Raw genomic sequence first — 26,792 nt, 5'->3', positions numbered from 1 at the left:
TTGGCTATGGTTGTTTCTATAAATCTGTATATGTCTGAATGTGTATTCTTTTAACCTCAGGAATACAAAGTCGAATTAAACATAATCTTCATTCATGGTACACTCTTGTTACTGGTCTTTGCAAGGCACTCGTATCCTATTACTGTGTAACAAAACCATTTATTCTTTCCCATGAGTCTACAGGTCATTTGGGTGATTCTGATCTCTGTTGGAGTTGGTTAGCTGAGGTTTGGCTGGGAGCTGTCCAGTTGAGGATGGCCTCACATATCTCTCAGATTTCTCTGTCATGTTAATCAAAGCATGATCTCTTTGGTGGCATTGGTCCAAGAAAGAATATGGAAATGCACAATTATGTTTTTCAAGCCACTATTTTTGTCAATTTCTGTTTCCATATCATTGGTCAAAACAAGTCACATGGCCAAACTCAGATTTAGCATACAATATGCCAAGGGATACTGATACAGAGAGGTGTGAAAAATTGAAGCCATTAATGCATTTAATCTAATCTACTCTGTAGTAATTGCAGTCCGGCACCTGGTGGTTATCTGAGAGCAGGATAGTCAGTAGTAAGGAAAGCAAGCTAGAAACTGGAGATCACCAAGCACCTCGGTGTGTGTGTGTCACTGTGTCAGACTGCCACAATCTTCTGAGAGTCATGACTTCAGCTTTATTTTCTCCTCTCAAATCTTTTGCATATTCCTCTCCAGCAATAGATGGCCAGCTGTAACCTGGAACCAAGCAGGAAAGGGAATTTTAGGAAACATAGTCCTCCATTTCAATGGGAGCAGTAATGTTCAACTGACAAACCACAGTTCAACACAGCCCCTTGTTTTATGTTTTCCTCTTTATCCCAGTCTGTGCTCCCATTCTTTTTTCTTCTCTCTCAGAGGTACTCACTTTAATGTTCTTGATATATCATCTTTTATTGTGTATGTAGCCTCATAAAATATGAATGATCTTTTGTATGTGATTTTAGTTTACATTAATAATAACATATTATGTATCTTGTTCTGTTTCCTACTTTTTCCCCGTTTAACTCTGTTGAAATTCTGTCCATGTAGGTGCATTTATTTGTTGCTTCTCATTGCTACAAAACATTCAGTGGTATTTGCTGCATTTTACTTACTCATTCTTCTAGTTAAGGACTCTTAAGTTGTCCAGTTCTAAGTTACACCCAGAAAAAAAGTACTGCAATAAATAGTCTCCAACATATTCCCTAATCGACTTGTATAAAAATTTCTTTGGAATATATATCCAGGAGTGGAATTCCTAGGTCATAAGGTATATGTATTCTTAACTTCATGAAATTCTCCAGAATAATAGTACCAGTGTACACCATATGAGTTTATGAGGGGGTTCCAGTTTTCCTATGAATTAGTTTTCTATGACTTTGTTAGAAATTTATTGAGAGATTCTTTGTAGATCTTGGATACTATCTGTAGTGTCATTTGCAAATATCTTCTCCCATTCCGTGGGCTGCCTCTTAGTTATTTTGACTGTTTCCTTGGCTGTGCAGAAGCTTTTTATCTTGATGAAGTCCCACAAGTTCATTTTTTCTTTTGTTTCTCTTGCCTTTGGAGATGTGTCATGAAAAAAGTTGCTGTGGCTGATGTTAAAGAGGTTGCAGCCTATGTTCTCCTCTATGATTTTGATGGATTCCTGTCTCACATCAAGGTCTTCTTAAACTCAATACACAAGAAACAAATAATCAAATCAAAAAATGGGCAGAAGATATGAACAGGCACTTTTCCAATGAAGACATACAAATGGCTAACAGACACATGAAAAAATGTTCAAAATCATTAGCCATTAGGGAAATTCAAATCAAAACCACACTGAGATACCACCTTACGCCAGTTAGAATGGCAAAAATTGATTAGGCAGGACACAACAAATGTTGGAGACGATGTGGAGAAAGGGAATCCCTCTTAAACTGTTGGTGGGAATGCAAGCTGGTACAGCCGCTTCGGAAAACAGTGTGGAGGTCCCTTAAAAAGTTAAAAATTGAGCTACCCTATGATCCAGCAATTGCAATACTGGGTATTTATCCCAAAGATACAGACGTAGTGAAGAGAAGGGCCATATGCACCCCAATGTTCATAGCAGCATTGTCCACAATAGCTAAATTGTGGAAGGAGCCAAGATGCCCTTCAACAGATGACTGGATTAAGAAGATGTGGTCCATATGTACAATGGAATATCACTCAGCCATCAGAAAGAACGATTAGCCAACATTTGCAGCAACATGGACGGGTCTGGAGGAGATTATGCTAAGTGAAATAAGTCAAGCAGAGAAAGACAATTATCATATGGTTTCACTCATTTATGGAACACAAGAAATAGGAAGATCAGTAGGAGAAGGAAGGGAAGAATGAAGGGGGGGTAAACAGAAGGGGGAATGAACCATGAGAGTCTATGGACTCTGGGAAACAAACTGAGGGCTTCAGAGGGGAGGGGGATGGGAGATTGGGATAGGCAGGTGATGGGTATTAAGGAGGGCACATGTTGCATGGTGCACTGGGTGTTATACGCAAATAATGAATCATGGAACATTACATCAAAAAACTAAGGATGTACTGTATGGTGACTAACACAACGTAATAAAAAATTATTTTAAAAATATTGAGAGAGAGGGCATATGCATGAGAGAGCGCAAGCAGGGGGGAGATGGGGAGGGAGAGGGAGAAGCAGATCTCCTGCGGAGCAGGGAGCCTCATGCGGGGTTCAATCCCAGGATCCTGAGATCATGACCTGAGCTGAAGGCAGACGCTTAACCAACCGAGCCACCCAGGCACCCCAAGTTTTCTATGACTTTGTAACAAATTGCCTCAAACCTAGTGACGTCAAACAACACCCATTACTCAGTTCTGTATATCAATTTAGTCCAGGATGGTGTAGCTGGGTTCTCCACTTATGTCTCATAAGGCTGAAACCAATGTGTGTGCCAGTTGCATTCTCCTCTGGAGTTTGAAGTTCTCTTCCAAACTTATTTCTGCTATCAGCCAAATTTGGTTCCTTGCAGTTCTAGGATTGAAGTTCCCATCTTGTTGCTGACTGTTGGCCAGTTTGCTCTCAGCTCCTAGGGACTGTCCTAAGCACCTTCGCATGTTGCCTTCTCCATCTTCAAGCCAACGACAGCTTGTTGAATCCTTCTGCTTCAAATCTCTGACTTCCTCTTCTGCAGCCAGCTGTAGAAAACATTTCTGCTTTTAAAGGGCTCCTGTGGTTAGGTTGGGAATACCCAGAAAATCTCCAAATCTTGAGGCCATCTGATTTGGAACTTCATTTTATTTTTTCATTTTTTGGATCTTTTAATAAATAAACTGTAAGGCAGGACAAATAAGTATCTATCTATTTATTTATTTATTTATTTTTGCTTATTTTTTCATCATGTTAAGTATACTCTTTAATCCCCATCCCCTGTTTCACCCATCCCCCCACCCATCTCCCCTTTAGTAACCATCAGTTTGTTCTCTATAGTTAAGAGTCTTTATTGATTTGCCCCTCTCTTTTTTTTTCTTTTCCTTTTCTTGTTTGTTTTGTTTCTTGAATTCTGTGTTTTGGTGAGATCATATGGTATTTGTCTTTCTCTGACTTATTTCACTTAGCATTATATTCTATAGCTCTATCCATGTTGTTGCCAATAGCAAGATTTCAGTCTTTTTTATGGCTGAATAATATTCTCGTATACATAGCTATATATGTATATCTCCCACGTTTTCTTTATCCATTCATCTGTCGATGAACACTTGGGCTGCTTCCAGAGTTTAACTATTGTAAATAATGCTACAGTAAACATAGGGATGCATGTATCCCTTTGAATTAGTATTTTTTTGTGTTTTGGTGGTAAATACCTGGTAGCCCAATAACTGCATCATAGGGTGGTTCTATTTTTATTTTTTTGAGGAACCTCCATACTGTTTTCCACAGTGGCTATACCAGCTTGCATTCCCAAGAGAGGGCTTCCTTTTTCTCCACATCATCACCAACACCTGTTGTTTCTTGCGTTGTTGATTTTAGCCCTTCTGACAGGTGTGAGGTGATATCTCATTGTAGTTTCGATTTGTATTTCCCTGATTAGTGATGTTGAGCATGTTTTCATGTGTCTGTTGGCCATTTGTATGTCTTCTTTGGAGAAATGTCTGTTCGTGTCTTCTGCCCACTTTTTGATCAGCTTATTCGTTTTTTGGGTGTTGAGTTGTGTAAGTCCTTTATATATTTTGGATACTAACTCTTTATTGGATACATCATTTGTAAATATCTTCTCCCATTCAGTAGGTTGCCTTTTAGTTTTGTGTTTCCTTCATTGTTCAGAAGGTTTTTATTTTGATACAGTCCCAATAGTTTATTTTTGCTTATTTCCTTTGTCTCAGGAGACATATGTAGAAAAATGGTACTACAACTGATGTCAGAGAGATTACTGCCTGTGCTCACTGATTGGAGACTTTAGTTGCAAAATCCTTCATGGCGGTACCTGGCTTAGTGGTTGATTGAATAAACCAGGGGCTGAGAATCTTGGGCACGTCTTACATATCTGCCTATCATACCCTGAATCTGCACCTACACTTGACATTAAATAACTTTGTACTCTTTGTCAATCTGTTATATGTAATGAATTCTTCTTAAAATGCCTTATTTTCGTTTGCTTTTCTTTAGTTTGTGGTGAATTTGAGTGTTTTCTCGTGCATCAGCCATTCGAATTTTCCTTTTTTACAAATCTCTTTTCATATCCCTTACCAGTTGGGGAGCAGCTTATTTTCTTTCTTGGTTTCTTGTTAGGAGGTCCTTATTTGTCCTGTCCATTAATCACTTGTCAATTTTAGATGCTGAAAATACCTTATTTTTTTTAAGACTTTATTTTTTTATATTTATTTTTTTAAAGATTTTATTTATTTATTTGACAGAGATAGAGACAGCCAACGAGAGAGGGAACACAAGCAGGGGGAGTGGGAGAGGAAGAAGCAGGCTCATAGCAGAGGAGCCTGATGTGGGGCTCGATCCCATAACGCCAGGATCATGCCCTGAGCCGAAGGCAGATGCTTAACCGCTATGCCACCCAGGTGCCCCAAGACTTTATTTTTTAATAATCTCTCCACCCAACATGGGGCTCAAACTCTCAACCCTGAGATCAAGAGCCACATTATCTCTTGATGGAGCCAGCCAGGAACAATGAAAATATTTTCTTCTTAATCTGTCATTCTTCTTCTGACTCTGCTTATATCTTACTTTATTAAATAGAAATCCTTAATTTTAATGTCAAATTTGTCCATTTTTCAATTTATCATTTGCGGTGTGGAGATCTTGTTAAAGAGATCGTACCCACTGGCAGAGTCACAAAATTGGATGCACAATCAGTATATTTTTATTCTTTCTTCATTACTAAGAAGTATTTAAGATTACAAATCTTAAATTTGCAATCCTATGTTAGTTTTTGACCCTGTCAAATCCAGTAGTTACTTGTTTATATATGCTTTTTTAAAAATTAAGGTGAAATTCATATACAATTAAACATTTTGAAGGGTACATTTTGTGGCATTTAGTGCATTTATCATGTTATACAACTACCAACTGTATCAAGTTCTGAAACATTTTCATTATCCCAGAAACAAACCCCATGCCCCATTCCCATTTCTCCTATGTCCTCCAGACCCATGGCTCTCACCCAGTCAGTCTCTATGGATTTACATCTTTTAGACATTTCATATAAATGGGATCATACAGTATGTGGCTTTTTATGTCTTACTTTGACTTAGCATAACATGTTCAAGGTTTAGCCATATCTTAATGTGTGTATAAGTACTTTATTCCATCTTGTGGCTGAATATTATTCTGTTTATATATATTACATTTTGTTTATTCATTTATCTGCTAATGGACATTTGAATTATTTTCACCTTTGGCCTTTACGAATAGTGCTCTTATGAACATGAAAGTACACATGTGTATTTGAGTACATGGCTTTAATTCTTTCAGGTATACACATAGGAGTAGAATTGGTAGGTTGTATAGTAATTCTTTGTTTATCTTTTTAAGGAACCACCAAACTGTTTTCCTAAGCATCTGCACCACTTAACATTTTTAGTTTCATTCCATTACAAAGAAAGAACTTGTATGATTTCAGTCTTTTTTAATTTATTGAGACTTGTTTTATGTCCTAGCATATGGTCTGTCCTGAACAATATTGTATGTGTACTTGAGACAATGTGCAGTCTGCTGTTGTTGAGTGGAGTCGATCATTTTTAAGTTTCCTCTCTTGATTCAGCATTTGTTTGGTTGTTAGAAACCTTTGGCTGTTTTCCAGAGTCCCCACAGTTGATTCTGACAGTTTTTACTCATTATTTTCAGCCTTTCTATGGAGGGACAGTCGTTCAGAGCTACCTATCCCACCATGTTTGCCAACACAACTCTCAGCAATTACTTTTTAAAATATTTCATAATGTCCCTTTAATATTCTGAAATAAAATGTATAGGTAATATAACTTAATTCATTCAGAAGTTTAAAAAAATCAATGCAATGCATAAATTTTAATATAAAGGAGAAATAAGAGGAAGTAATTTTTTAAAATGTAGGAATTTTAGTATGTAAGTATGTATGACATTAGAAGGCATGATGAAGTAGTGATATGTTTATGCCTATTTAAATAAGTTGAATTTAAGAGATGTAAGAGGATCAGATTTCATTTTGTACAAATGCTAATGAATGAAAGACTAAAATGTAGTCATAAAGACTAGACTTTCGTATATGCCCAAGAAATGAGAAAAATCACTTTAAGAGAAGTCAAGATAGAACACAAATATAAATTATAGACTAAAGAGGTGAAGAAAAGGAGAAACTAGAAGATCCTTATGAATGTGCGAGGCCTTATTTGAACCATAATTATTTAGTAAATAGTGAGGAACTACAGAGAACATACTTTTTTATTTTGGAAATCCTAACACTGGTCAGGTCAAATATTTTAGTCTTGTGTACTTAAGTCCTTGGAAACAATATCCTTTCAGTGAATATGGAATTCAAAGATGGATTTTTTAAAAAGCAGTGATAGGATTTAGGACCAGTATCAAAGTAAGTTTGAAAAATAGCAGGCAATTACAAAATAAATGAATGATTTCAGTTGGTAGTTTTTACACTAGATTTCTCATTCATACAGATATATGCCTGTATATGATATGCAATATTTTTAGAACCAGTGGAATTAAACAAGATGCCTTCATTTCATGTGTTTCTATAATTCAGCATTTGATATTAAGTCTCTTAAAAGGAGTCTCACATTATTGTGTATTTAAAATTGGCTTTGTTGCTTTTATAGTAACTGCGCTATTACACTAAAACACTTTCAAGTAAATGCACAATTTGAAGCACAAGAGTAAAGAAATTAACTTTCTTCCATAAAAGTGGGTATAATAGTCATACTTGGATCCAGGCACTTTCTTAATTATACTATTTAAATTGTGTGTATGGGGCACCTGGGGGGCTCAGTCTGTTAAGCGTCTGCCTTCGACTTGCATATGGACCGCTCTCCCTCTGCCGCTCCCCCTGCTTATGCTCTCTGTCAAATAAATAAATAAATAATCTTTTTTAAAAAGTAAAATACATAAATTGCGTTTGACTCCCAAATAATTTTTTAAAAGCTTGTTATAAATGTTGGCTGGCCTGTTTCCTACCTGTTTCAACTGCAATAATCACCTTATCTATATTGTAAGTTTATAGAACTCTTTAAATTAGTTGCTCCCTGTATCTTTTAGAGTTCTGCTCTTCTGAGTTGTGGTAGAAATTAAATTTAATGTATGTAGAATTTGTATTTATTGAAATCTGTATTTAAAATATTAAAAATTTAATAATATGGCAATACATGTTCTAGAGGCTATTCCCTTGAGAAAGTCAAATTTCAATCATAGGTTAGAATTTTAAGAGATTACGTAATTCTTCACATTTAAAAATTTTAATTCATAATCTGGCTTGTCTCAATCAGAATCACTTTTTAGGGAGAAGTGTATCTTGTGACAAAAATATTTTATCCTTTTGTTGTATGAGCACTTTCTAAGCAGGCATTTTCTCTTTTAGGTGTGCACTGAGAACTGCCTTTATTTTCATGAAAATGACCTGTCCTCCCAAATATTTAATTGCATTGTGATTTTTAGTTGGGGCACGTATGTGAATGCGAAAGCAGAGCAAATATCTCATAGCTTTTTGTGGCTTATGTTTTTCATTTGCAGCCTTCAAGCAAAATTAAGGTGCCTGAGGAGAATTTCTTCAATGTTCCTGCTTTCTTAACTGTTTCGGGACAACTTCACCTAGAAGTGATGTCAGGGTACAGAATTCTCTTTTCTTTTTTGCTTTAATGGACTACTGATTATGGGTTGGGTGGGAGTGAAATAATGCTTTCTTTCCCAATGCTAAAACCTAAAAATTGAAATTAGTGTTTACAATTAGTCCACTTGAATTCACCCAAGGTACATTTAGATTTGACAGTAACCAAGTTTCTTCCTAAAATCACATTACTCTAGACTTTTGGGTTTAGTGAAAAATGTAACACTGGAAAGATGAACTTGTGATTTTTTTTTTTTTTTTGCTAATCTTTTTCTTTTTTTCAAAAATCTCAATGTAATCAAAATTTAAGTGTAATTAATCATGTTTATGAAAGTAAAGGCAGTTATAGTTCACATCTGAACCAGGTATTAGCCCCTTGGATTAAAAAAAAGAAAAAGGTACCTGGAACAGATGGAAGAAAAAATTTTTTAAATAATTGGTGTAAATAAAGAAAATTAACTCACAGAATCATCAGGAGCGACATATAACAAATTAGAAAGTCTTTGAAGTCAGATCACTTGGTCTTGAAAATATCATATACTTAGATTCTTTTCTGATTCATCTTTGAGACAGAAAGTGTTAGTTGATAATTCCAATAACAAGATAATTGACAATATTATCAGAATACTGTGCAAAAAAACTTATCATTGTAATAGCTCTGTGAGACTAGGATTTGCAGAGTGGTGGGTGGAAGAGGTCATGTCAGGTATGTCATGGAAAGTTCCTTATGCCTTTCAAAGCATAATTTTAAGAAATTAAAATCATGACTCATACAAGTATGAAGTGAACATGTATCAAATATTTTATTCAATTCATTAATTACTAAGGGAACAAGTAAAATAGTAACACTAGTTCAGAGAGCATTTGAAGAGCTGTGTATTCATAGACAATTTAATAAAGGAATTTTAGAATAAGATTGCTAGGTTAGTTACAAACTGGTTAATGTCCTACAGACCAATAAACCTTAACCTTTGGAATTTTCTCTTCTACCTGACAAAAATGATTTGCAACTCTGCTAGACAGAAATCTACAAGTTAACATGTAACTTTACTTAATCTGGGATATTTAATTTAGTAGTAAATAGAATAATGGATCAAAATACATTCTCATAAGTAATTAACCTTTGAATGAGTCCATGTCCCCATATTCCGTTGAAAGGGCACACTGTCTACCTTTTGGCCTTATATCCAAGTTTTAGATAATCTTTCTTAAATTTTTGCTATTCATTTTTTAATGTATAAGTACCTTCCCCTCAGAAGTGTCATAATATGTGAAAGGTGTAAATGTACCAAGTATTTGCCATCATAATACCACTGGTGGATTAAATTGTTCCTTCTTTCCCAGTGTAGCGCACTGAACCACAGAACACAGTGTACAGTGAAACTTGACAGAAGATTAAATTGGCAGAATATGAGGTTCTGTATTTTTTTAATGTGTTTTGAAGTATTTCTAATAATGTCAGTCAAATGTGTCTAGTTGAATATGCATAGTTCTAGGATTATTAATATGCAGTACCTCATGTTTCAGATTAATGCCTGATTTAATCTACAATAAGGAATTGTTAGTCTTCCCTCAGCCTTTTCTTAGTTTTATTTAACAGACTTTCAAAATGGAGTAAATGTTAAATTTAGAAGTTTAACATTTTCCAAAAGGATATCTATGTTGGTTTAGTGGCTTTATGGCTCCATTTTAAAGTTTAATTTGGTAGTTATTGTTATTTTTAATAAACTTTCTATTTTTGAATAATTTTAAATATATAAAAGTTGCAAAGACAGTGCAGACTTTTTATATACACCTCTTGCCCAGTTTCCCCCATTGTAAATATCCTACATTGCCATGGTACATTTTGTCGAAACTAAGAACCCATTATTAGTACATTACTGTTAACTACATTCCAGACTTTATTTGGATTTCACGTTTTCCACCAGTGCCTTTTTTCTTCTTCTAGGGTCCAGTTCAGGGTACCACGTTACTTTTAGTTGTCATGTTTCCTCCAGTCTCTTCTAGTCTGTAACAATTTCTCAGTGTTCCCTTGTTTTTCATGGCTTGTAGAATGTATCCCAACCTCAATTTGTCTGATGTTTTTCTTATGTTTCAACTGGAGTCATATGGGTTTTTGGAAAGAATACCATAGAGGTAAAGTGCTCTCACCGTCATCAGGGGGTATGTGATACCCATATGGTGACATTGACCTTTATTACTTGGATTAGATAGTGTTAGCTGATTTTCTCCACTGAAAATGTACTATTTTTCCCTTTCTTTGTCCTTTGGAAGTAAGTCAGTGGGTCTAGCCCACCCTCATTGGAGGTGGGGATGAGGGGTTGGGAAGTGCGAGATGGAATTAAGCATCACCTCCTGGAGGGGAGAGTATTTGGAATTCTTCTATATGGAAGATTTGTTGTCTCTTCATCCTTACTTATTTTTGTAATCATTTATATCAGGATGAACTCATATATTTATTTTATAGGTTGGGTTATACTCTGGTTCTGTGTTATATATTTTGTTGCTCCAACTGTTTTAGTTTTAGTTATTGGGAACTCATTCAGATTGACTCTTGCAGTATCCTTTTGACATGCCCTTATCCTTTTGTTTTTTGAGTACTTCCTTATTCTCTGGTATGTGAGATAGCCCATATTTATTTATTTATTTTATATATTTATTTTTTATGATCAGTGAACCTACACCGACACATATTAATACTCAAAGTTCATAGTTTACATTAGGGTTCACTTTTGGTGATCTACGTTCTGTAGTTTTGGATGACTGCATAAAAATGACACATGTCCACCATTATAGTATCACATAGAATAGCTTCACTGCCCTAAAAATCCTTTGTTCCTCCTGTTCATCACTCCCTCCCTCTTAAACCCTAGCAAACACTGATCTTTTTACAGTCTCCAGAGTTTTGCCTTCTTCAGAATGTCATATAGTTGGAATAGCATAGTATGTAGCCTTTTCAGATTGGCTTCTTCCACTTAATGTAATACACATTTAAGGTTCCACCATGTCTTTTCATGGCCTGGTAGCTCATTTCTGAATAATATTCCATTATCTGGATGTACCACAGTTTATCCATTCACCTACTGAGGGACGCCTTGGTTGCTTACAAGTTTTGGCAGTTATCCTAGGCCTGTTTTTTATTTTCCCTACCCTGGCCCTTGAAGCAGCCATTTCTCCAAAGAGACTTGGTTGCTTATATTGGAAAATGTTATTTAGAAACCAAGGTTCAGTCACTGGGTTTCTTGCCACTGTTAGGGGATTATTGCTTCTAAGCCCTCTGGGCAGACAGAGCTATAAATACATTTTTTTTAAGTAAGAGAAAGCTAAGTGGTTTTATTACATTCTGCCTATAGATATAATTTATAAGTGACATGTTTATTCTGAGAGAATTGGAAATATACTTAATTGCAAAGCCTACATTCAGAAATGTCATATAATAAAATTTTCCATTTCTTGTCAGAGCCAGAATTGGAGGAAGGTTCTACCTAATGTATCTGAAAGAGTTTTTGATGATTATTTTCTTTTCTCGTTCATTGTGTTTTGTTTGTTGTGTGTGTGTTTGCTTTTTGCTTTTGGTGCTTTTTAATAGGTGTTTTTTCCTTATTATGTATTTTTTTAGTAAGGTATGAAGGAAGCATATTTCAGCATAAAACATGCTTTCCTCTTGAACATTGCTGTTGGAGATGTAAATTGGTACAGCCTTTCTAGAGAAATACCTTTTACCAAGAATTTCATTTCTAGGAATTTTTCTTACGGGAATGATCTAACAATTCTGTAAAGGTGTAAAAACAGAAATGTTGAAAGCAACTTTGTTTATACTACGGAAAAAGTAGTAACAATCTAAATGTCTATTTAGGAAGATTGATTAACCCTCAGTATAACAAGAAAATAGTCATCACCATTTACCATCTAGGGGTAATGGACCTTATTTTTAATAAATATCTTTAAGCCATCTTATGAATAATTCGCAGAAGTAAAAATAAGGGGTTAGTGAAAATCACCTTCATTAGAATTTTAATGAGAATGTAAACATAGCAAACCCAAATTTTTAAAAACTGCTTTGTTGAGAGATTTATTTATTTATTTACCATAAAATTCACCAATTTAAAGTATACAGGTCAGTGGGTTTTAGTATATTTTCACGGTTCAAATATCACTATAATCTAATTTAAGAATATTTTTATCAGGGGCACCTGGGTGACTCAGTTAGTTAGGCATCTGCCTTCGGCTCAGGTCATGATCCCAGGGTCCTGGGATTGAACCGGAATCTGGCTCCCTTCTCAGCGGGGAGTCTGCTTCTCCCTCTGCCCCTCCCGTAGCTTGTTTTCTCTCCCTCTCTCTCTCTCCAAATAAAATCTTTTTTTAAAAAAATATTTTTATCACCCAAAAAGAAACTTTTTCCCATTAGCAGTCACTCCCCATCCTCCCTCCCCCTCTAGGCAACCACTTATCTACTTTATGTCTCTATGAATTTGCCCATTGTGGGTATTTCATATAAATGGAATGTGCAGTGTATCATTTTGTATTCTACTTCGCATAACATTTTCAATGTCTGTCCATGTTGTAGCATGTGTCATTATTTCATTTGATTTTATTGCCGAATAACATTACATGTGTGAGTATAACACATTTGTTTATCCATTCAGCAGGTAATAATGGACATTTGGGTTGTTTCTACTTTTTGGCTATTATAATGTTACTATGAATATTTGAGTACAAGTATTTGTGTGAACATGTTTACATTTCTTTTGGGTACGTACTTAGGAATGGAACCTATGGGTCACATGATAATTTTAATTCTGTGAGGAATTGCAGGCTATTTTCCATAGTGCCTGTACCATTTTACAGCAATCTCACCAACAATGTATAAAGGTTCCAATTTCTCCACATTCTGGTCACCAAGTATTACGTGTCTTTTTCATTGTGCCATTTCAGTGAGTTTATTTTTTTTTTTTAAAGATTTTTATTTATTTGACAGAGAGAGACACAGCGAGAGAGGGAACACAAGTAGGGGGAGTGGGAGAGGGAGAAGCAGGCTTCCTGCTGAGCAGGGAGCCCAACGTGGGGCTCGATCCCAAGACCCTGGAATCATGACCTAAGCTGAAGGCAGATGCTTAACAACTGAGCCACCCAGGCGCCCCCATTTTAGGGAGTTTAAAGTGGCATCTCATTATGGTTTTGATTTGCATTTCCCTAGTGACTGCTGATGTTGAACATCTTTTGGTGTGCCTGTTGGCCGTTTGGGGATCTTCTTTGGAGGAATGTCTATTTAAATGCTTCATTCATTTTTTGTTTAGTTGGGTCGTATTTTATTATTAGTTGTAAGAGTTCTTTATGTGTTCTGGATACAAGTCCCTTATCAGATACATGATTTACAAGTTGTTTTTCCCATTCTGTAGGTTTTTTCAGCCCTTTGAATGTAGCTGTTTATTGACTGCCATCGCATGAACCAGGAATATATCTATATTTAATATAGATTCTGGATTTCAAACACTTCTTTAGTAGTTTCTAGCTTATTATTACTTCTGGTTCTTGCACTCACATCATCAAAAAGTAATACTTTTGAGAACGTGACAGTTCATAATTTTGAAGAGAAGGTAGCCATCTTTTTTGATTTCTAATTGCAAAACATTTTTATTTTTAGATTTGTAAACGCCAATGATCAAATCACTTAGTTTTTTCATTACTACATGGTATTTTTTCTTCCATACACTTTTGTATACATACTTGCCTTCAGCCTTTGTTCATTTGTTACCCACATCAAATAAATTTTGGTGCACAAATGTAGATGATAAAAGAATATTGTCACATATCCTTCCAGCAGAAAGGTATGATCCGAGTTCCTGTTGCGTGGTATTGCACGATGAAGTCCTAACTGTAGAGTAACTAATTGGATAGAAATATCATATTTCCTTCTTGTCCTTAGAAATGTATTATTCACTTATCAGTTCTTGGGTTTGAGAAAATTCATTTAGGATATCGTTATCTGTAGGCTCATAGTCTGAGATTTCACTTACACCAATTTTACCATTATTATTGGAGACTAGATTGTTACTATCTGTCTCTTTGCATTCGTTTCCTGGCTTGTCTAATATTTATGAAACATCTTTATCATTTTTCTTCTCTTTGTCATTGAGAGTAAAAAATAAAAGATCTCAATTCTCAACTGTGTTCTCTGAAAACTACAAAAAGACTACAACATTCACGTGTCTGGGCTTTTCTTAGACCTTTTTGAAAGATGACACATTACTATGTATACTGCAATAAGAAAATGTAAGATGAAATAATGGTGGTGATTTCTCTCACTCTGCATCTTCCTCTTACCCACTAGGCACCCATCATTTTCTATTTTTAGTGTTTTATTATTTTTTAACTTAATTAGAAGTAATTGATGAGTAATAATGAAATAATTTCAAGGATGATGAAACAGCAAAATATTTAAATATACAGCAAAAATAAGATCACTAAACCCCATATATATTAGATTCATGAAAGGATTCAATGAGTTTTATTCTATTTGAATAAAATACTACAAATTCTCTGTCTTTTCGATAACCTCAGTAGTAGCTTGAATTATGTCCCCGAAAAGACAATTCCTGTGACTACAACCTTTTTTGAAAATAAGGCCTTAGCAGATATAATCCAATTAAGGTAGCGAATTAGTGGGCCTAAATTCAATGGCTATTTTCTTTATAAAAGAAAGAAGAAGGAGATTTGGATTCAGAGATGTGGAGGAGATAGGCACAGAAACAAGGAAGACCATGTGAAGAAGGAGGCAGAGATAGGAGTGATGCTGAGGAATGAATGCTAAGGATTGCTGAGAGCCACCAGAAACTAGGCAGAGTTCTTCCCTAGAGCCTTAGAAGGAGCATGGTGCTCCCAACACCTTGATTTCAGGCTTTTGGCATTTATGCTGTGAGAGAATAAATTTCTGTACTTTTAAGCCACCTGGTTTGTGGTAATTTGTTACGTCTACCTTGGGAAATTAATACAACCTTTAAGAAAGCATAAATCATGAGATACTAATTTTAAGAACTAGTTAAAACTGCTCAGTAACAGACTCTTAACTATAGAGAACAAACTGATGGTTACCAAGGGGAGGTGGGTGAGGGGATGTGTTAAATAGGTAGTGGAGATTAAGGAGTGCACTTGTTGCGACAAGCAGTGGGTGATATGTGCAAGTGTTGAATCAACGTATTGTACACCTGAAACTAACATAACTGGATGTTAACTATACTGGAATTAATTTTTTTTAATTCTTTGTCTTTCAAAAAACAACAACAAAAACTGTTCAACAAAGAAACTTAAAAATTGAAACTGGGTATAATGGACCCTAGCAATAAACTGAGGATGTAATTAATTATGAAGTCATCCAAGCAGTGGATTACTGTACAGCCATTAAAATTGATGATAACATGTTATAAGAAAAACAGTGGCTTTGAAACAAGAAGTAGAGCATGCCTCCAGTTTTTACTGTGTGTGTGTGTGTGTGTGTGTGTGTGTGTGTGTGTGTGTAGGAAAGAGTCTGGAAAAATACACACCAGGATTCAATTAATAAGCAGTGGCTGTCTCTACTAATTTTTATTTTCTTCTTTAAACTTGTCTTTTATTCAGATTTTAAAAACTAGCTATTCAAAAAATCAGCTGTTTCTGTGGGGGGCGGGTAATCAGCTTGGGCTTCCAGTTGATTTTATTCCAGTTTGATTAATTGTTTGCTTTGTGTTTGGTATGAGCAATCTTAAACTCATTCCCCTGGGTCATCTCATCAGTGCAGATGCTGAGCTCAGAAGCCATGAAACATTCATACTCAGGATGTACTCATCCTGTTAAGTGGCTGTGGTGAGAATGTCAACATGTGAACCTGAGCTAGACCGAAGTATCCTTTATAACTGAGTGTGACACTGTCTTCCCATCCCATCTAACTTTCTCATTCTTCATCCATTTGATGGTTATCTGAACTTTGTTAATTTATACACATTTGATTTTCTAGAGTTTTTTTATTATGGCTGTTTAGTTTGTGCTGTGCATTTTCACACACCTCAGTGTTTCTAATGCCTGCCCCTCCCTGTAGCATTAGACTGCTTTTTCATATCTCATTCCTCCAGGGCTCAACTTGACTCCTTCCTGTTTTTCTCAATAGAAATTATTTTTCTCTTTTTCTCCTCTCTTATAGTATTCACCCATCTCATGTCCTAAAGAAAAAAAGTTCCTCTTATTTTTAATGTTTAGCCAGTTCCTAGTTCTTCTCATATCTATCTCATAGATTATAAACATCCTAAATATCCGTGTCTACTAAAAAATATTAGGTATTTGATAAGTATTGTTAAACTGAATTTATAAAGCACACATTCTCATTCTTCTAAACTTTTCTGTGTAGTTTCTGCTGTAAAATTAAGTCCACAATAGAGTTAAATATGTTAATGACTATTTATACTCTATTCCATGGAAAAGATATCACCATGAGACTTTGAGATCTTTATTTCCTGAATAATGATGGTTCTTTATGCTATTCTCTTGATAGTGGGACCTTAAAACAAAGAGATTTCTTCTTTTAGTGAGGTACGTTAAAAATTAACTATTTTCATGGAAATATGAATTAGCAGACTATTGGTATAAAAGATTCAGGAACTTCACCTTACCTGTTTCTTCGTTTGTACAATATAGCTAGGGAATGAGCATTTCAGGCAAATTAAGCAGCAAGTAGAGAGGGTTTAGTAGGAATATTTAGTTTATTTGGGTACAATACAAAAAATGTGAATATTTGGATTAACCAGAGGTTGGGTGTTGCCAAATGCGATTGATGGAAATAGATAGGTACAGAAGATCATGATAGATCAAGGAGGAGTAAGGAAATAGGGGTAGTGGGTGATGATGGATAAAGTGGTGGATCTAAAGAATTGGAGGTCTTCATGAAGAATTGTGGGTGTGGAAGTGCCAGGGTCAAAAGCTGCACAAATTCAAGGTGATGGTCAAAGAATGGTGTTATGAAATCCTTATCTCCAGTGTGGAATCTCTGCTCAGCTCCCATCTGTGAGGTGCCAGCTGTCTTCTCCAGTGGCTATTGTATAAACAGCTCAACATGCTCAAACGAAATTCATCATCATTCCCTCAATCTGTTTTTTCCTTCTGAATTCCCTGTGTCAGGAAATGGCATTACCATCTTCCCAGTTTATCAAAGCAGTAGTGTGAATACCATCCCCAGGTTTTCTTTTTCCACACTCATTTCATCTTTTCACTCATTTGCATCTACTTCCCTTTGCTTCAGCTGTCCCAAACTGCTTATAAATTTCTGATAATGTACAGGTGTTCTTTGTGAATGGGGAATGCCCTTTCCCCATGTGTTTGTCTAGCTAATTCCTGCCCATTCATCTAAACTCAGCTTAAGGGACACGTGGGTGTCTGCCTTTGACTCAGGTCATGATCCCAGGGTCCTGGGATGGAGTCCCACATTGGGCTGCTTGCTCCGCCAGGAGCCTGTTTCTCCCTCTGTCTGCTTCTCCCCCTGCTTGTGCATGCGTGCGCTCTCCTTCTCTCTCTCTCTGACAAATAAATGAATAAAATCTTAAAATTTAAGAATATGAAATGAATAAAATCTTAAATTTTAATAAATCTTAAAATTTATTTAAATTATAAATAAATAAACAAACTCAGCTTAAAAATGATCTCACCCGGAATCCCCACTCCCACCCCCACATCTTGCTTGTTTAAATGCCCTTCTTCTGTATGCCCATGTTGCTTTATTCTTTCTGTTTTATAACATGGAATCACTGTTTTTTTTCTCTATAGCTTAGACTTTGAGCTTTTGGATTTAGGGACTGTTTAATTTTATGACTTTATTAATACAGAATAAAGACTTAAATACCTGTTGGAAAGGATTTATATTTATAAAAAAATTGAAGTTGTCTGTTTAGATGCTTATCTTCCCATTAGCACACAAATTCCTCAAACTGTATCTTGTTCCTCTTTGTTTTCATAGTTTCTATTACTACCATTTGCCTAATTCAGAGCTCAAAAATCAATCTCAATTTGATTAAACATTTGTTGAGAGTCAGCTGTGTGCCAAACACTAGGTTAGTTGCTGGGATACAAAGACGAACAAGACAGATACGATCCCAACCTTCATGACCCTATACAATCTAATGAACAAGATACGCATTAAATAAGAAATTCACAGTGTGGTAGCTGTTACACAGAGCCTGTCCTGAGGCAAGAACAGCATATGGCAAGGGAATTTCAACCTTGTCTAGGTTGAATTGAATTTAGAAATAACTTTATCATAGAGTAATTACATGAGAGTGCATTTTAAAATATCATTTATATTTAATGACCACTGGCTGTTACATTTAGTTTGGATTCTATTGCTTTTCTGTTCTTGGGACAACAGAAATATAGTTAATACAACTTTTCCTCCCTATTGTAGAGCATTTTATGATGTACCATCTTTTAGTTACCCCAGCACATTTTATCTGTATTTGGCTGCGGAATGTCTTTTGATACTTTTATGTCATATTTGATACATTATCCTTGAATGAATTGTATTTAGCCAAATCATGAAAAGTTAGCAAACTGTCTAGCTTTTCCGTCCTGTTCTTTTATCTACTTCCAAATACTTGGAGTCTTAAACTTTTTATGAAAAAGTTGTGATTTTGTATCCTATCTGACTTTAGGGCAACAGCCAGAATAAGAGGGATGTAGACATCATGGTCTAAAGAAATGGTTGAAGAAACTGCATAGGTTTAACATAGGAAAGACAAAGGGGAGACATGCTTTGAAATTTTCTCAGATCTATTTGTTGGGCTTTGTTGAGAGCCCTGGATGCAGATGAGTAAATCATTTTTTAAAGAACAACTTTACTGAGATGTAACTCACCATAAAATTCACCCTTTAAAATGTACAATTTGGTAGTTTTTACTATATTAACAAATTGTACAACTGTACTTAGGGCCCAGGGGTGCAAGAGCCCCTGACTCTAGGGATCCCAAACAGACCAGGTTTGGCCACTAGCTGCTGGCAAAACCCAAAGGCAGAAAGACAGGTCGTGGTGAAACAAGAAAGGAATTTATTTCAGTGAGGCCAACCCCTGGAAGATAGCGGACTACTGTCCCAATGACTGTCTCCAAAGTGCTGAAAATACTCCCAGGTTTATAATGAAGATGTGGGACAAAGGTCTGTGAGTGTGTGCAGGTGGTCAGTAAAGGTCAGGTCAGTCACTGTCTTAGGGGTCAGTCATGTGAGGGCTTGCTGATATCAGGGCAGTTGGTGCTCAAGGGGATAGTTTTGGTTCCCATTACGAGATGCTTTGTCCACTGGGTCTTTTGCCCAAGTCAAAAGATAAGCTTCATCAGTTAGAAAATAGTGGCCCAGCAGTCTGTGTCATGACAAACCTATCAGGTGGTGATGATGCTGAGGACTACTGCCCTAGAGGATGACTCTCTTGTTCCCTGTTTGGGGGGGACATCTGGCGTGCAGCCATTCTGGGGGAAGTTGGAGAGGGCTGACAGTTCCATATGCAGAATCTATCAATGAATCTCCATTTCCTCCGTCTCCAGCCTCACCGTGGTTCTGTGTGCAGGTCGTCTCCTTTCTGCTGCAGCATGCTTACTGTGTATTCTAGATAATGGCTTCCGTGCTTTCACATAGCAGTCATCACTCAACCACTGTTTTCTGTCCTCTGAAAATTGGTTGAAATCTCTTGTCCACTAAGGGTCCCGTTTCTCTTTCTTCCTTTTAACTTACCCTAGGATTGTCTCAGGAAGAAGTGAATGTAAATATCTGTGCTTTTTTTTTTTAAAGATCTAATTGTCTTTATTAAATGATTCATGAATTAGGCATTACCCCATCTAGCAAGTAAAGGTGGGGGGCTTCCGTAAATACCTGTGCTTAATTCACTATTTGAACTTCATTTTTACTAGCTGGAGTGGTAATAGTTTGCTCTTCTGGTTAGGCTGTGCATTAGTTGCGTGATGAGTTAGTGTCTTTGTCTAATGCATTAACTCTGCAATATCTGCATACCACGTTGCAAGTCTAAACACGGGCTTCTCTATTTCTAGTCTTGCTTTCCTTTGTGACAGCACTTACTAATTTCCCTTTTCTCAACTTCAAGTATATGAGAGAATAGCCCCATTCTTCTATTATTTCACTCAGGTCTGGCTGAGCAGAGTATCTGAAGGATTGAATGCCTTTGAAATAAGCAAGTTTGGTGTGAGTTAAAAAAAAAAAAATTACCAGTCAGTCCTTTGAGGAACGATACAAATAGAACTCAGTTTGCATAAAATGCAATGCCTGTTGGCATTGTCTAAAAGCAAATGCAGGTTACTATAGTGAGACACCAATTAATCCTTAGTAATTTGACCATTATGGACAGTAATTGGAGCTATAAAAAGCAAAACTGATATTGTTATTTCTTACAATTACTGTGTAATCTTGTCCAAATTCTATTTTGCTCTGGTGGGTTTAATTACTTTTTTAGGAAAGGGAAAAAAAAAATCTGTGTTTGTTACATGTTTGAAGAATTTAGGTTGTTGAGAACAGAAAATTTATGTCATTTTGACTTTTTTCCCTAGCTTGTTTTCTTCTACCTAAAAATAACTATGGGTACTCATTTATTCAGCAATAATTTTAGTGTTCACCCAAATGGTATGTAACTGTGTTGGACACCAAGAAGGATGTTAAAAATATGGGACAGACTTGTTGATTGACATGTAGAGGATTGCCAGTGCTGTTACAGAGTGAAGTAGTAGCTACTGAGATAATGTCATCCCTACCAGAAGGTGCTGAATTTGTTCAAGCCCTCGGTCATAGAGTTAGATCTCAATCAGAATTCTCCTTCTATACATACTAGTTTTATAAGTTTAATATCTGAGCCTCCACTTCCTGACTATAAAGATGAATAAAAATGGCCACCTTGCCAAGCCAGTGTGAGAATTAGATGCTATGTAAAGCCCAGCGTTTATCAGAGTTTGACGCTGAAATGCTAAGTGTTGTGGTGATGGTTTTCATGACAGCTGGGACCTGGCGAGCCCAGGGTGATTATAAAGAAAGAAGCCGGGGTGTTGTAACCACGAAGAATAGCTGGCAGCCAGTAACCCAGTTGTTTTACAAGAGTAGCCGCACTGGGGTTGACACCAAGCGGAGGATTGAGACAAATAGTGAATCTGCCAGAATTCAGATCTCACAAGACAGGTCAGAAGGTTAAACTAAACCAGTGCCTTGGAGTGAAGGAGGGGATTAGGACACAGAAATAAGATACCTGTCAGAATTTGAAAACCAAATCAGAAGTAAACTCTGAGAGCAGATTAGGTCATAATCTACCCTAGGAGCTCTGGTCAGTTATGTTGACGGTGATCTGTCACTGTGTTCTAGGTTCTTTTGTTCTCTGAAGTAGATCCTTGCTGTGCCCCTTCTATGTTTCCTGACACCTCACCCTTTATAGTTTAGTTGGGGTGTGATTATAATTTAAGTAATTAGGTAACAGGAGAATTGAGTAATTAAGCCAATGCATGAATAAGCTCTTTTTGTTAATTAATACTTCTCAACTTTATTAAATATCCTTTATATATAAAAACCCATTTTAAATGTACAGTTCAATAAATTTTGACAAATTTATAAAACCTTATAATCTTACTATAATAAAAATTAAAAAATACTTCTATCACCAAAAAAATAAATACATAAGTCCCCTTTTTTCTCTTCACAATCAGTCTCCCTCCCTGGCCGCAGGTCATAAACAACCATTGATCTACTTTCTGTTGTCACAGATTAGAATTTCCTTTTCTAGAATTTCATGTAAATGGCTTTTATATAATACTTTATTTAGGTTTATGTAAATGGTATCATACAGTATTTACTCTTTTGTATCTGACTTCTTTCACTCAGCATAATGCTTTTGAGATTCATCCAGTAGGTTTGTTCCTTTTTATTGCTGAATATTATTCCATTGCATGGATATACAATTTTTTAACTCATCTTTTTTTATTTTATATTTTTAAAGATTTATTTAATTTTTATTTTTTATTTTTTAATTCAATTAATCAACATTTAATGTATTATTGGTTTCAGAGGTAGAGGTCAGTGATTCATCAGTCTTACGTAATATCCAGTGCTCATTACATCATATGCCTGCCTTAATGTCCCTCATCCAGTTACCCCATCCGTCCAGCCTCCTCCCCTCCAGCAACCCTCAGTTTGTTTCCTGTGATTAAGAGTCCCTTATGATTTGTCTCCCTCTCTGGTTTCATCTTGTTTTATTTTTCCCTCTCTTGCCCTTAGGATCCTCTGTTTTGTTTCTTAAATTCCACATATGAGTGAGATCATATAATTGTGTCTCTGATTGACTTATTTCACTTAGCATAATACCCTCTTAGTTCCGTCCACGTTGTTGCAAATGACAAGATTTCATTTTTTGATGGTGGAGTAGTATTCCATTGTGTATATATACCACATCTTCTTTACCCATTCATATGCTGATGGACATCTGGGCTCTTTCCATAGTTTGGCTATTGTGGACACTGCTGCTATAAACATTGGGGTGCAGGTGCTCCTTTGGATTACTAAATTTGTATCTTTGGGGTAAATACCCAGTAGAGCAATTGCTGGGTTTTAGGGTAGCTCTATTTTCAACTTTTTGTTATAGTAACTATGAAAGATAGAGGTTATCATTCCCACTTTATAGAGACATAAATTGTTAATTAATACGCCCAACATCACTGACCTAGAAATGTTGGAACAGGAAATAAAATGATTTTAATGTGATGTTTCAAAAAAAATATTTTATTTATTTATTTGACAGAGAACAAGCAGGGGGAGCTACAGAGGGAGAGGGAAAAGCAGGCTTCCTGCTGAGCAGGGAGCCCAACTTGGGGCTCAGTCCCAGGACCCTGGGATCATGACCTGCCCCGAAGGCAGATGCTTAACTGACTGAGCCACCCATGTGCCCCAGTTTGATAAGTTCTTCATAGATTTTGTATACTAGCCCTTTATCTGATAAAACATTTATAATTATCTTCTCCCATTCTATTAATTGTTTTTTGGTTTTGTCAACTGTTTCCTTTGCTGTGCAAAAGCTTTTTATCTTGATGAAGTCCCAATAGTTCATTTTTGCCTTTTTTTCCCTTGCCTTTGGAGATGTGTCTAGCAAGAAGTTGCTGTGGCCAAAGTCACAGAGGTTGTTGCCTGTCTTCTTCCCTATGGTTTTGATGGATTCCTGTCTCACATTGAGGTCTTTCATCCATTTTGAGTTCATTTTTTTGTATGGTGTAAGAAAATGGTCCAGTTCCATTCTTCTGGATGTGGCTGTAAGTTTTCCCAACACCATTTGTTGAAGAGACTCTTTTTTCCATTGGATATTGTTTCCTGCTTTCTCAAAGATTAGTTGACCATAAAGTTGAGGGAATTCATTTATCTTTTGATGGACATTTGGGTTGTTTCCAGTTCGGGGCTGTTATAAATGAAGCTTTATGAAAATGTATGCACAAGTCTTTGTGTGCACATGTTTTCATTTCCTTTGGGTAAATACCTAGGAATTGCTGGGTTGTATAGTAAGTGTATGATTAACTTTATGAGAAACTGCCAAACAGTTTTTCAAAATACTTGTACTATTTTGTATGCCCACCAACAAAGGATGAGAGTTTTGTTTGTTCCCCATGTTTGACAAAAATTAGTGTTGTCAGTATTTTTTTAGTCATTCTAGTAAGTATATGTCTCATTGCAGTTTTAATTTGCATTTCTGTGATGATTAATATTGTTGAACTTTCTTTTCTCATGTGCTTATTGACCACTTAAATATCTTCTTTTGTGAACTATCTTTTTAGTTCTTTTGCCCATTTTTGGTAGATTGTCTTTTTTATTATTTAGTTATAAGAGTTCTTTATATGTTCTGGATACTAGACCTTTATCTGATATATTATAGATACTTTCTCCCAGTGTGCCTTGCTTTTCCATATTTTTACAGTACCTCTTGAAGACCAGGGTTTTACTTTATCACTTTTTTCTTGTATGATTCGTAATTTTTATGTCATATTCAAAAGATTACAAAGATTTTCTCCAATTTTTTTCTCCTAGGAATTTCGTCATTGTAGCTTGTAATTTAGGTCTGTGATCTCCCCTAGTAGTCTGTATAAGCTCCTTGAAGGCAAAAGGCTGTGCCTGATTTTTATCTGTATTTTCCGTGGTGGTTAGTAGTCTTAATAAAAGTTTAATGAAGAAATAAATGAATATGATTTCATGATAGATAATGCTAATTGTAAGATAAGAACAAATAGCTAGCCCAAAACTGCTGTCTTTCTTCTTGGCCGCTATGACCTGTGGGCCTGAATTACTTCTGTGCTTTTGGCTTATTTTACCATTCTGTTCTACTTAAGAAAAAAAAAATTCCATCAGAAAATGCATTAATAAACTTGGAATAATATTGTATTGGACCTAGTTAGATATTGTAAAGTAACTTTATTATATGAAAGTAAAATTTCATTTACCGTCCCATGTTGTTGGTATGAATTTCTCTTTGTATAAATTTCAAAAATTGAGTATTAATAAAAAAAATTGGGGGGGGGGGCGCCTGGGTGGCTCAGTCAGTTAAACGCTGCCTTTGGCTCAGGACATGATCCCAGGGTCCTGGGATCGAGCCCCGCATTGGGCTCCCTGCTCAGTGGGGGCTGCTTCTCCCTCTCCCTGCTGTTCCCCCTGCTTGTGCTCTCTCTCTCTTCTGTCAAATAAATAAATAAAATCTTTGAAAAGCAATTTTTAAATCACCTGTAAACTATATACATGAATTCTAGAAACCACTGAAACACTTCTGTGTATTTTACTTTAGTAAGACAGATTTGCTTCCTTTTTTACAAAATAAAAGGAAACTTCATTTTTGCTCCTGTAGAAGAAATTGGTAATAAAGAAACTCAAGCAGCCATGGTTTTTGCTTCTCTCTCACAGTAGAAATTAGTAACAGATAAGCTCAGTCCCATATGTTGGTTGATAATCATATTATTTTTATTTCTTTTGATGTCAATCCCCACTTTATCTCCTGTGATATACCCCTACACTGAAAAAATAAAACCCATATTTTGCCACGTGAAACAGGTGCATAGGACAGATAAACATACATGTGTCACACAAATCTCTACAATTTGGAGAATATGCAAAACCTGAACCAGTTGTATTTCACATTTAAGAGGCAGATTTAATGTGTGAATTATGATGGAGGTTGGGAGATAAAAATAAAAACCTAAATGTTTTTGTTTGTGGAACATCTTTTAGTGACTTTTACGTAGTATCTTCAACTGGGTAGTTACTCTGCTTTCCTCATGATTCTACTTCAGGACAGTACAGCGTAAGGTTCAATGACAACATTTGAACTCTGGCAGACAGTACTTTAGGGACTACTGTACAAAGAATTATCTCAGAATTTACAAGCATTCCCCTTATAGCCAAAATATGTGTTTGGTTTGATAATACTGGTATTTCATATATAGCTTTTGAGAGTTGGGTGTGACATGGGAATTTGAAGATAATTGCTCAAAATAGTTCAATCCAAAGTCTCTCTACATTTTGTGTAGATCATACCATAATCCATATCATTAAAAGTATTTGTTTCTAGTATTTTTACAACACTCACTCTTTCTTCCTGGCAATTAGCAACATATTTGTAAGTGAAACCAAATAAAAAAGGGGAAGAACTATCCATTGCATCATGTATGTTTTTAATGTTCCTTCTTAGGGAGCCATTATCATTGGAGAATAGTTGGTTCATCCTCATCTTTAGAAGATGATAAATAAGTTGGCTTATAATATGCCCACAGGATGATTTAATACCCTATCAAAGCCTGGTTCTCAGAGTTAGGCATGCACATAGATGGAAAATTAACAAAAGCTAGAAATGTTGATAATCGAATAAGTCTTAGGTTTGTGTGTCAGTGCCTTTCAGAAAGAAAGCCATTTTATCAGAAGAAGGGAGCTATGCCTGCAAACACAAAGAAGTAGGCCATTAGTTTTGTAAAGCAACAGATATGAGACGGGAGGAGAGCCACAGGAACCTGACATAGCAGATCAGTAGCCGTGGGAAAAATAAAATATGTATGACTTGGCATTGGGACAAATTCAGAAGCTGTACCCAGAGTTCTGTCCTCCATTGATCTCTTCCCTCATGTTGCATTGTCTGAGCACACTGTCTGTTTTATGCAGTTGATTATTTTCTGTAGATACTGGGATTTCAACAGTCTACGCTGGTGCTGGACAGTAGGACTTACTATAGTGATGGAAGTGTTCTGTATCTGCACTGTCCAGTATGGTAGCCACTAGCTGTATGTGGCTATTGAGCACTTGAAATGTGGCTAGTTTGAGGAACTGAATTTGTATTATTTTTATTTAACTTTAAATAGTGTAGGTTTAAGTAGCCATATGTGGCTAGTAGCCACCATATTGAACAGTGCAGATTTAATTGGCCTCTGTCCAGATCATAAAGCATTGAGTTGCCCATGTCATATGCTGTTAGGAG

The 26,792-nt window shown here is 36.0% G+C and overlaps 1 protein-coding gene across 2 annotated transcripts in view; it reads left to right on the top strand.

Moving 5' to 3' along the window:
- NARS2 (asparaginyl-tRNA synthetase 2, mitochondrial) overlaps positions 1-26,792 on the top strand; it is a 131,877-nt gene that overhangs the window by 49,733 nt on the left and 55,352 nt on the right. For both annotated transcript variants that reach the window (XM_087868187.1, XM_045816181.2), the window contains exon 6: positions 8,215-8,309. In XM_087868187.1, coding sequence (XP_087724313.1) covers positions 8,215-8,309 — 95 coding nt within the window. The remainder of the gene's footprint in view (positions 1-8,214; positions 8,310-26,792) is intronic.

Source organism: Ursus americanus, chromosome 16 (genome assembly GCF_024610735.1).
Source record: "Ursus americanus isolate L20-20 chromosome 16, mUrsAme1.1.p, whole genome shotgun sequence".
NCBI classification, from domain to species: Eukaryota; Metazoa; Chordata; class Mammalia; order Carnivora; family Ursidae; genus Ursus; species Ursus americanus.
This window is presented reverse-complemented; position numbering and strand designations above follow the sequence as displayed.